This window comes from Necator americanus, chromosome I (genome assembly GCF_031761385.1).
Source record: "Necator americanus strain Aroian chromosome I, whole genome shotgun sequence".
NCBI lineage: Eukaryota > Metazoa > Nematoda > Chromadorea > Rhabditida > Ancylostomatidae > Necator > Necator americanus.
The window spans coordinates 35,233,535-35,246,519 of NC_087371.1; the positions used below are offsets into that span (position 1 = coordinate 35,233,535).

The window sequence follows — 12,985 nt, forward strand, 5'->3', positions numbered from 1 at the left end:
CTGCTTCGATGTTTTCTATGTTTTATTGGTTGTTAGAAGCTGATTTCTGTCATTAGACCACAAGCATTGGTTAACCACACATAGAAATGCCGTTCTGGAAGAATTAAAAGAATTTTTGGATCTGGATGCTTAAGGAACACGTAAGGTATAACTTCCTTGAGAAAGATTCATACAAATTGTATTTGTGGAAACAGTTTGTGATCGTAAAATCCTTTGTTCGCTAGTAAAATGCAATTGGGTTAGCTGCGACCTTCCTCAATTTCGTATTTTTGAGAGTTAAACCAGTTCTCTCTGATATCATGGTCCTTTCCTGACTTGATGCTCATCTTATCGCTATCATCTATCTTATTATCTGAACCTTATTTAATCAGACGGCTTCTCTTATCTCGCTGCTCTTGCTATCACCTCATATGACCTCTAATCGCGAACAAACTTTCTCGATTCACTTGAGGTGGTCGTAATTTTTCAGAGAGAACTGTATTTATGAGGCTGAAATTTCTGGATTTCACGTATCACGGTACTCGGAAGGGTTATTGCTTAGTTGCGTTTCAGTGAAATCTGTGAGAAATTCTTTCTCCGTAGTTCTGCGGGGATGTTTTTCCAGGGTGTAACTGAATAAATGCTGAAATCCGCTTGGTATTTGTGACTGAGTAGCCCCGTTCCATGGAATTCTTTTTTCACCCCAAAATGCTCCTGAGAATTTCAATGGTTCAAATAAGTTTTTGGTTTAATGGGCTGTTTCATATATTTTCATACGTCGAAATCTTTATGTTCCAAAATATTTTACACTGTAAAATGAAATGAAACCCTGATTAACTAGTTCTGGAGAGAACAGTATCATTTCTCCTGAAAAATAGGCTGCATTGATCGTCAGGTTAAAAAAGAGTACTTTGTTTATTTCTACGAACAATAGGCGCAGATGAGAAAGAAAGAACTTCTGAAACACACTCCTCTGATTCTTGGTGATGACTAAAAAACAGATTTTTGTGTGGCCATTATTATTTCTGTACGCGTACGCTGGTTAGACACATATATACATTATCCTTATACTGAACACCCCTATTTATCCGTATTTTGAGAACTAAATATTTTCCTTGAAATCAATCCCATTTTGTTCCTGACCCTTCCATTGAAACACAACACTTACTGTATAAATTCGCTTATGCATTGTGTAACGTTTTCATTTTAAGGTCATTATCACTTATTTAGCGGAGTAAAATGGTTTCTGGATAGATAAACCAATAAACAGCGCAGTAAAAAGATGAGCAATGTCTTTTTCCCGTCTTCACCTAGGATGCTAAATTACTTCCCTTTGTCTGGCCTACCGTCACTGCAGAAACAAAAATTATTCAAAAGATGGTGCAGAAGTGTCGCCATTTTTCATTCCACGGGAATTTCGCCACCACTATTTCTAGTTTGTTGGCAGTTAGTTATTTAGTTACTGCTGCTGAGAAATTGCGCATTTCACGTTCCATTTGGCGGTAATAAGTGGCCAAGTTCTACTTATTACCTATCATTGTAGTATCTGTGTAGATTTATATTTATTTTATATTTATTTTGTGTAGATTTATTTACTAATATATTCTATTTTTTCAAATAAGATTTCTCAAAGTGGTTGTTTTCCATAATCACATTCTTTCGAAAGGCGACAATACTTCCTTCAGTCTGCTGTTCATATATTCCTATATTTTCTAAGATATTTCTCAATAAGGGTGAAGATAGGGCAAACACGTTGAACTCACAAGGATGATCACAAACAATTCTTATTACTAGGATCTGATCATGAAGATTCACGAGGATCCTCCTTTTTTTTTGGATTCCTTCTTGGTCCATCCATTTAAAAGTCATTTTAAAATTTCATTCATTCGGTAACGTTTCATTCGCAGCAAATGCGAGGAATTGGCAGATATAACTGCATTTATATTTAGTTTTAGTAATTATGATAATTAACAAAAGCACTCTGCTTTTTTTTAAGCATCCACGAATTATTTCGAGTTTTCCACATCTGTCAGGGAATTCTATCAAATTTTTATTTTATTTTAGGTTTGAATTTGATCTAATAGCTATGGAGCAAATGTTCGAATAGAACCGTACAGAATGAATAGTGGATCGGTTTTACATCAGCTGCTTTTTGTTCGCTGATGTTGATCGACCGGCGATCACTAGATCCAGTGGTTGCGATTGATCAAAGCTTAAACTCAATAACCTTCATATTATCGGTTCAAAAACCGATTTCTCTATTTCTTTTCGTATCAACATAAACAAAATACGTGTCGGATGTGTGCTCTATCCGTTTTTCCTGGGAATGATTTCTGTTCAATGTCTTCTCCTGATTGTTAGGATTCCACGCCGCCGATTCCTTATAAGGCATCATCAGCTGTCGATGTTCCGAGTGATACTCGTGCTCACGTATATGGTTGAGGCGGTTTCTCTCGTGACGTTGCAGTTTATTGGTTTGCCTCCTTGTTTTACCTTGCTTTTCCATGGACTTCTCTTTCTTTTCCGATAAATATTTACCTTTTCAGCGATTATGACTCTCTTTCTGAATTCTATTCCTCATTATTCGGATAGTAGAGAAGAAGCCATCTTTGTAATAAATATCCCTCATCCGTCTCTGTTATCGTATCATTATTTGCTAATAATCTTGTGTATACATCTTACTAAGCATCTGAAGCACAAGTTCCTCTCCACGAATAGTTCTATACTATGATTTCGTACCTTGTATTTTATTCGCTTCTTTAAAGTTTCCCATCTCGTCTTCATTAACGTCCAATTATACTATATTTCTGCTATATTCCTCACAAACACGTGGATAATGTGCGCTGAGACAGGTATGTTCGACGTTTTCTCGTTCTAACCTATTCAGATTCTTTTTTTTCTTCAATAATTTACAATTACGTGATTAATTCTTGTCACGAAAATAAAGGGCGAGTGTAGCGCAGTTGGTATGAGGTTCCGCTGCGAGTGGACGGTCGGTCGACGGTTCGAAACCGCTCCCGAGCGGACCAAGCCTTTCATGTCCATTAATGCCCTCTGGAGTTCATTAATTGGTACCAAACTAGTCTAGGAGGATAGAAACCATTGAACTGACGCATCACCTGTCCACCGCAAATCATTGTATAGGCTAGACACGCGTTCGTAAATTTCAAACGATTCTGAATTGAAGTGAACGTGGTGGCGGGTCCCAAGCGGATTGATTAATGCCAGACATTTTATCCTTATACGCACAAGCAGAAGTTTTGTAAAAATAAGTGATCCATACAATATACGGAATGGAATATGTATGTATGTAGCAGGAGAATGATCTGTCACCGTACCAATTTGCAGAAAAGACCAACTTTGCTTCTACGAAATTTTAACGAACTTGTAGTCACCTCTTTTCTTCCTTGCTTTCCATGGCATGTCTATGGATGTTTTTAAATAATTAAGTAAGTAATTAAGTGAGGATGTAGCGCAGTGGGTAAGTAGTTCTGCTATCTACGCGATCGATCGGAGGTTCGAATCCGCTCTAGTGCTCACCAAGCCTTTCACCGCTTTCATTTATTTGTGGAGGCGGATTCAGATATATTCATGGTATTGCTAAGGGTTCCCAGTAGCGCCAACACTAGGCTGATCTCATTACTAGGTACAGTAAACCTTTACCGGTTTGGTTTCCTCTGAATGATTTAGTGGATTTTAAGGAAGCTCATTAACGAATGCTACTTTAAGGGCATTACGGAAGCGGGCACGAATCACTTCGAATTAAAATTCAAGCTAATTTTTGCCCGTTCTCTGGAACAGTTATACTTTGAAAGAGTTGAGAAAGAAGCATGCGTTAAAAGCATACGAGGTTAAAATCATTGGTCCAAATCCATTTGGATGGGAGCTGTTTCGAATGCGAAATTACTTTTGAATCCCAAAAATATCCGTTGAAATGAAAGGATTCGTTCGAAAGATGGTATAATAAGGGATTGCGGATGAGAAGATTTCCTAGCATAGGCTTCACTTGTACCAGAATTTATTTACATGAATCCGAAATCAAATTTCCTCACTTTGGCTTAGTATCACTCCTATCTTTTTTTTTCTTACCGTGAAGACGTATACTTCAACGTATTCTTGTCTAGATATGCCTTCTGTTCTTGATATTTTCTTTTCTCTTTTGGACTTTTTTTTCCGCTACAGTTTCTCTAGGAAATAAACAAGTTTGGAAAAATTCTGGTACTTTTTATGGAATCTAAAATACCATAGTTTATTTTTTAGTTAAGTCATTTTTTTTTTGTAATTTAACAATTTTGAACTGTCCTTACTGAGCTGTCGGTATAAATATATGTACCTGGTCACAGCGGCCATTCATGAGGCGACTTAAATTTAATTTTAACAGTTAATTTCAAATCAGAAATCAAATCAATCATTCAAATCAGATAACTGCAACTAAAGGATTTACAAAGGACTAGATACGTCTTATTTAGTAGTTTTCTAGGAAACGTTCACAAGAAACTAAGTAGATTCAAAAAAAAGATTTTTCAAGTGTTTTCTTGTGGTATTATGATTTTAAATGTCCGAATAAGCTGGATTTACGAAAGCTCGGATAATTTCTGATATATTCCACATGTCTGTGTTATTTCTTCGTTTTTCAATTTTTTTTTCAATTTTAAATGCAGAAGTGTTTTGCCAGCGATACCATTACTTCAGTCAAATCTCAATCTCAACATATTCCGGTTTCGGGATTTTTCTCTTGAGAAAAATTTCCAATTTGGAGATGAAGACAGTTATATGTATAACGAGCACATCTATATGAAAAATATTTTTGGATGTGTTTAAAATAAAATAAATGTTTAAAAAAAAAAATGTATGGGAACAAAAATAGTAGCTGAATTCAATTTAATTCTGATTCCTCTGCTATGAAGTGATTCAATCATTTTTGATAGGGATTTTTAAGGTGTTTTGATTTTTTTCTCGTTTAATTTTGTCAGTTATTTTATTAGCGGTTTTCCGGAAAAATCTAATAATCTGGTAATTTCGTCGGAGAAAGATGTACTTCGCGAGTAAAATTTCTGTGTAATTTTAAAATTTAACAATTCTTTCCATTGCTATGATTACTGCTCTGAGTGTTTTTATGTCCAAAATACTCATTCCTCAAAGTTTTGTTCGAAAAAAAAGAACAATTTAGATGGCTCATAGCTAACGAGCAAATAGTGGAGGGATTTCCATTGATCCTAGCTTTTTGATTATGGATTTGAAAAGAAAGAATTGCATTGCTCCTCGGTGCGCTGTTATTTTCCGTTTTCCGTGAAAAATTGATGGAATTCCTGTAAAAAAAACTACGTTTTTCCTTTCCCAGCTCGTTACACATCTAGAATAACACTTTCCCAGAATTTTCGCTGGCAATGTGAAATTCTGTCTGTTATCGTGGTTGAGTCAACGAGAGACTGTTCTTAACAAGGGAAGGTGATTTGCCGGAGCAGTTAGTTGCCTGAGCGGGTCCCCATGGCTACCGGCTTTCATCGGTGCCTACCCAGCTCATTTCTACTCGCTATGCATTTTTACCAGTTTTTTTTAATTCAAAAAATAGTATTTATATCCAAATGGTTAACTAATTCACCAACTTTGTGGTAACATTCCTGCTTTTCATGGAATTATTTACGGATGTTTAGATGCTGAAAATACGGAAGAAATGAGTACACTATTGTTATGTCATTCGGAGACTCGTAACATGAGACATGCTATACGATCGAAGGATATCCTCGTTTATTATGATTACAGTACCGCAACCATTGAAGATATTAAAGGTACGTAAGGTTATTCTGCTTAATTTAATTGTCTTCGTATAGGCAGGTGTGGTGCACTCGGTAAAAGGTCCGGCTGTAACTAAACGATCGATCAACGGTTCGAAACCGCCCTAGTGCCAACCATGTCTTTCATCCCTTCGAGTTCGATAAGTTGGTATCAGACTTATCCATGAAAACAAAACAGGCAACCGAAGCAGATTGATGCGCCAGAGGCAAAACTGTCCAAGTGCACTTTTTTTGGTACTGTTTAGAGACACTATAAAGGTTCCATTTTTCCACATTTTATGATTTAGTTGTTTTTATCCTTGTTATCCCTTTCCTGTCAAAGTCATGCAATTATTGATTAACATTTTGGATGTGGATAGCTGCGGGATTAGATCGATCTGGTTTTTTTTTGTTCCTTGGAGAGAGAAGGGGAAGGAGAGAGCTAGGTGGATGATGCTTGGGTTAATAATGTGTCAGAATGCTGGAAATATTTTTAGAAGTTGAAAAAAGCTAAAAAAAAAAGGCCCTCCCCCAGTATAGTGAATCGAGGTAACCTCCCCGAAATCTAGTAAAATGTACTTGTCGTATGCACCGACCTATGTATCAACATTTACCAGGAGGGGGAAAAAATGAGACAGTTTTTGTACCTAAAGGAATTTTTGTTGGTTTCTTACTGTACATAGGTCCATGTTGAAAAATAACTCTGGTTTTCTAATTATTTTATTTTTAGCAAAAATCTGTGAAGCCTCACCGATACGAATCAAGAACTTCGGGCTTCATATTCAAAGCAAAAAACATCGTTTAGCGTTATGTGGCACTTCCAATACGGTGAATACAGAATCAGTTGGATTTTATGGATTTTCTCCAATTAATTTCTCTTCAATGAGAGTGTTCCACTATTTGGATAAGTAAATAAGATAATTAGTAATTAATGATAATGATTAAGATAAAAAAATAGAGTAATATGGATAATTATTAGTATTAGATTATTATATTAGCGTTAGATTAGTATTATTATTTATACTGTTTGAGCACGAATTCAATTATGGGTGTAGTACTCGCGGTTACCATTGCTATCAAATATTAAAAAATAACGGATGATGGGGAATTTTCACATATTTGTGGGTTGATTTTAAATGAGAAGACCATACATACGTAGAGATGTGCAGAGAAAACAAACAAAAAGAGTAGCCAGGTTAATTTTTCCGGATCAGAACGTGATGCTCGGGGTTCCTTCTTATTTGTCCCCCTGCTATACATTGATAACAGTGTTGTATCGGTTGAAATACTAAAAATAGAAAGAATTAGAAATACTAGAAATATTTTAACGAATCCAGCTAGTAAGATCCGTTATTTCTCGAGTAATTCGCAGGAAACTGCGCTCATTTCCATGTATCAGTATGGAATTTTCATTAACATATTTTATTTTTTTGACATATTTTTTGATATTTATATTTGTAATTTATTTCTTGAACGTAACAGTGGCAGCACTTCATAGTTTTTGAGAATTAAGGAATATTTTGCGTGGAAACTAGAAACTATATAATTGAATAGATAATTACATTAATAATTAATAATATTACAATAATATTACAATTGATGATCACATTAATAATCTGCCGAAATAATAAATAATTTTTTTGTTTGAAAATTGGTTTAATGTTAGTGCCTTGATGTTCAGTACAGTACATTTTGGTAATTAAGGTGATCGAACCGTCAACGTTACGAGCAGAGAATTCGGTAACACGTCGTTTCTTTCGTTGGTTGATCAACGAACGTATTGCGGACGGAGCGTTTCTGGATTTTTTCCTGATTGGAAAAGAAGCTGAAGCTGTGTCGATAGTGAATATGATTCAAGGAATCACAAGGAAAAAGGTTAATGTAACAATTGAACAACTTTAAGATCTATAACAAAAATTGGTAAATATAAAAAATATTCAGGCTTCTATGTTTCACCTATTTTGTCGGAGAAAAAAAGTGCAAAAAAATCTTTTTGATTTTTCGAGAGATACTCGGATAGCCTAGAGAAGTTCTTTTGCGTTGATAAAAGTATTCTTTATTATTGAAATTTTTCTCACATTCTTATATAATTCCTATTAAAAAATCGCATTCTTTATTGAAAAAATATTTTATAAGTGAGGAATAGAGAAAAAATATAGATAATAACATAAAGAAGTAGACGTGAGTGCCCTAATCTCTAACAGCATTCATCTCCTGTACGGCAAGATGTATCCGTCGGATGTATGGATAATTAATAAACAAATAAATCTCCCTTAACAACAAACACCTTCCCTTTTTTTTCTCATTCCTATAATTAGTTCCTTTGCTTCTTTGATCCGTAACTTGATTGTTTTCCTCACTTACTTAGCAACGCCCGTCTGGTCGTTGTGAGCAACAAAAATATACGTTTCGTCGCTAAACTATTCATCATATTCCCTCTTGTGAGACTAAAATACGCTTTGTTCAATTCTCGTCGGAAATTTCTATTGTTTTTTCTGGAAAATTCAAATCGCCACCACCCGAAATGCTCACTACGATGATTTTATCAAGGAAATTATTGCCATTTTTTCTTCTCCTTCTCATTTCTTTTTCCTATCCTATTTTTTACCTTTCTTTTTTCATTTCTCGTCACGTCTCTCAGGAATTCTACTTTTTATTCAAAAGTCTCTATGTACAGGTGACTGTATCTAACGTAATATTGACGATAATATGACTTATGGGTGGACCGTAAGCATTTAAGCGAATACAGGGCTGTACGTAATTACGTACATAATTCTATTCATAGACTATTATACGAAAAAAAGATGAAAAACCAGAAAAAAAAAACAATTAAAAAGAACTAATATAGGGAATACTGCAATTTGGGGGGAATACGTGGACCAATTACCTACGGATGATCTTTTGTGAGAGATTAAAAATAACGTTTCGGTTTTATATCCTACAAAAAAAAACGCTCTGCTATCATTGTGTAGATCATTGTCGTAACGCTTTACAACAAGGATTCTTCCTGAATTTGACTCTTATAGGACTAGAAACACCTAGAAAAAATCAATTACTCTTCAGTCTTAGAGGAAAAGAATTGAAGTGCTAAATATTTGGAGGGGCTTCATAACAAAAAAAAGGTGACAGTAGCGAAAAAAATCGGTTTAAAAGTGATGAACTAAAATTTATATGGGTGCTTGGGGCTTGTTTTGGGATAGTAGTACTTGAATTGAAGTTTTTGTGGTTCTTTGGGGCTTATAGCCTAGTATTACCTTGTAATATTACGGTATAATTATAGTATATTAATTTGCAGTATTAATTTGTAGATTGAAATCAGCTGTACACAGTCGTTTCAATCATTCTGTAACTTTTCATTTAAATTAAATTACTGCTGTTATGGAGGTAATGACGAAGAAAATAGTGTTAAAACTGATTAACTGAAGTTTACAGGATTCTTTGGGGTTTAAAGTCTAATATTATATTTTTGTAAATAGAAATCGACCGTACCTAGCTGTTTTAATCATTCTGTAGCCTTTCGTCTTCAGTGAAATTACTGTAATTTTGAAGGTAATGACGTCAAATCCATAAATACGTAACATTTTTTAAAATATTTCCACGAATTCACGACAAGTGTTCGATCAATAAATCATGATGTTCTTGTTTTTCCGTGAATGAACGATCACTTTCTTGTTTTCGATTCAATTTGATGAAGTGGAATTTTTTTTGACTACAATTTTCCCTCTCGCAGTTAGGATTTTCCAGTGATATTTCATTTTACATTTCCGTGATATTTTATTTTAGTACTACATATTATTTTCTCATATTTTTCTCGCTACCTTTCTGGTATAGAGTACTGATTGTTGCTGTATGATTTCTTTTACTTACTACCTCTCACATTTATGCAGCTACGGTTATTGGTGTTAATCGTAACCAATAACTCCTCAGCTCGCAATACAGACTAATTAATTCTCTGTCGATGGATAAATAAATAAGTAAATAATAATTGAAACTAATAAAGTAAATGAATAATTTTTTCAGGTGGCTGTACGTTTTATTCCACAATTTGTTTCTGCCGATATTCCGCCACATAATAGGTGAGTACTAGCTTAATACTTAACTCACTAATAAATATAATATAATAATAATATAATATAAATAAACTACTATAAACTATAAATATAATAACTAATAATAATAATAATGATAACAATAATAGTAGTAATAATAATAGCAATATTTTTTGTGGTAATAATAATAACAATAACTATTAACTCTTAATAATTTAATAATAGTCCGACTACTGTACAATTTCTCATTCGTACACATGTTTTTTACAGCCAGGATAAGTTTTGATTGTTCATTGACTCCGCCCACTACTTTTTCTAACTCACACATCAACTATAGTTTTCTTTTTAGAATTGAGTCTTTTTCTTTTGAATTTCTACAATGAATCCCCTTTAAGGAAGGTGATTTTCACAAATATCCATTCTTTTCCCGTTACATTCGTGTTCTTAGTGTCTTCATCAGTTCCTCATTCTCAGTTTTGATATATTTTTTACAGTTGCAGATATACAATTTTGATATACTTTTTTTTCAGATATTATGTGGATTTGATTGGATTTTTAGGATTTTCATGTGATTTTTATGTAGATTTATTTTTATGTGATTTATTTTTTCAAGCAATAATTAGCAATATTTTTGATTATTATATTTATAGCAATTTATAGTTTTTGCCTTGCTATTTCGTCTATTTCTACTCGGTATAATTATACTTATTTATGCCTTGTACTATGCAGAAAGATTACGTCGTGGTTTTGCCGAGCGCTGGACATTCCAAACAACTAAACACTCAGAAGTCTTTGTAAAATCAATGTGAGACCAAACAACTATGAGAAAATTAACGAAAAAGGCCAGCTGCTATCTTTCGTACGGTAGAATGCATTCTATGCTTGTCGCCGTTGCTATAAAATATTCTGGAATATTCTAGCTCAAATATAGTTCTAATATTCTGGAATCATCCAAGTATGTACTGTCCAGCTTCCTTGTACGGTTGTACATACCAACTCAAACGTTCTCGTGTTTTGTATAGAGCACACGTCTTATTTTTTTGTTCCTAAAGAGTGACTCTACTCCAAGTTCAAAACAGGAAGAGAGGGAGAGAGAAAAAGAAAAGTAAAAATTGAAATCAAGCATTGTGCTTAATGTCTGGTTAATCCTATTGCGAAGTGTAAAAGGGTTTGAAGGTTGTGGAAACGTATCCGGCCTATACAATGATTTCTTGAGGCCATATGATGTACCAATCGAATGCTTTTATTCCTCCAGAAAAGTCTGGCATCAGAATTTATCTTTCCATGTTTTACCAACGAGATTTTTGTAAGATTTTATTTATGGGCTGATGTTCTGAAAACTTATGGAAGGTCTGAAAATAATTTGAGGTTTTCGAGAGGGTGTGTGTGTGTGTTTGTGTGGAAACTGGTTTTTGACCCCGCTGTGATGTGAAAGACTTGGTTGGCCGGAGGAAGTTCTGATCACCTGACCGCACAGACGTAGTGGTGACCTCTTACCACTGTTCTACACTCCGCTACGACGCTACACACCATACAGCACGAAGTACTCATTCATTTAAAAAAAAAGGCATCCATAGGTGTGTTACCGAACAAAAAAAAAGAAAAAAAAAACAGATTTCACTAGAATTTCCCCCAAGTTTTATACAAAGAAAATTTGGCCATTTTTAGCATATTGCATGGTAGCTTGGCAGAACATTCTTCTGCTTTAGAAAATCCGAAAATCCTTGTGTGATTTCCCTTTTCCGAGCCCGGAACGCTACAATAAGACAGTGATTGAAGTACAGTGATTGATTTTAACTTTTATAAATCTTGTAAAGTGAATATTTACAATTTCTTTGTCTCGGATATGTATGTATTTCTTTGCCGAGAAGTTAGTGTATTGTTTTTCTCAGCGGAGTTCTTACTGCATCCGGCGACCGCCAATTATACCCCTTACTTGGAGTGATTAATGGTTACTGGTTACTTACTTACTATTAACCATTTCTCTTTCACGCCAATCTAATCTCCAATGATTATGACAATTTTTTAGTGTTAGATTAGAGTAGTGTACATTAAATGATTACGATATATATGCAAAACATTTTTATATTATTTATATTTATTCATATATATTTTATCTTTTAATTATATACATCAGAATTGGATTATTTTGGTGTATATAATTAAAATATCGAACGAATACATAATAGAGTTTGAAAAGAATGATAATTAAAATAATCTTCGACGATGATCTCTTCCTGTGCTACCGCAATTTTTGAACAAATCCTTCAATTTTTTTAAAATGAATCTCCCAAGTAGTGGTAATAGGATATGAATTTAGAGATTATTCAAAAATACGGATTTTTTTCTCACCATAGTTTCGATTGAAAATGAAAAAGTGTGGGGACAATCCTCTTTTTTTGGTTAGCAACTTGTTCCTGTACAAAAAAATTAGTGCCTTTTTTTAGTAGAGAACGAGTTCTGACAAAGAGCTCATGATTTTTTGCTTATCTCAACGGAATTACCTTGTAAATGAGATTTCGGATATTTCATCGAAATCGTAAATGAGCTCTCGTAACGAAAATATTTCCTTGGCTCTCGTGATTCCAATACTACCAATGATAGAAAGTGTAATGATAGAAAATTGTGGACGAAATGAAGGCAGAACTATTTCCCAAGTGGGGTGTTTAGCGTAATCGGGAAGAGGTTAAGCTGCGACTTCACGATCGATCGATGTTTCGAAACCGTCCTAGTGCCAACCAAGCCAGGGTCAGCCCCCTCCGAGGTCGATAAATTGCTACCAGACTTGTTTAGGAGGATAAAAACACTGACTTGACTCATCGGCTAACCCCAACAAGTCATTGTGGAGGCCAGTTACAAGTTCCTAAACCCCAAACCATCCTGAATTGAGGTAAACGCTTTGGTGGACACTTATGGGGATTGCCCAGCGATGTACACTTTATTCTTTGCTTTTTATCTGCTGAGAGCTCCTTTCTCAGTGCTTTTTTTGTTCTCTATTTTTTTCAAAATTATTTTTTCTGCCGTCTATTTAGTATAATGTATGAATTATTCAATTCATACTGCGACTTTTTGACTGTTCACGCAACAACCAATGTTTTCCAGTGGTTCAATCGTTTAACGGTTTTATAGTCGACGTATTAGTAATAATTAAAGCGATATACGATTTTTTTTTGTTATCCGTCT

General features: G+C 34.4%; 1 protein-coding gene across 4 annotated transcripts in view; it reads left to right on the plus strand.

Moving 5' to 3' along the window:
- RB195_007860 (uncharacterized protein) overlaps nucleotides 1-12,985 on the plus strand; it is a gene marked incomplete at both ends in the record, with an annotated part of 52,965 nt that overhangs the window by 1,056 nt on the left and 38,924 nt on the right. For 3 of the 4 annotated variants that reach the window (XM_064181725.1, XM_064181724.1, XM_064181723.1), the window contains 4 exons: nucleotides 5,654-5,768; nucleotides 6,484-6,581; nucleotides 7,458-7,628; nucleotides 9,774-9,829. In XM_064181725.1, the coding sequence (XP_064038490.1) occupies nucleotides 5,654-5,768; nucleotides 6,484-6,581; nucleotides 7,458-7,628; nucleotides 9,774-9,829 (440 nt within the window). Of the gene's footprint in view, nucleotides 1-5,633; nucleotides 5,769-6,483; nucleotides 6,582-7,457; nucleotides 7,629-9,773; nucleotides 9,830-12,985 lie in introns of those variants that run through there. The other variant, XM_064181720.1, reaches the window with a different exon arrangement.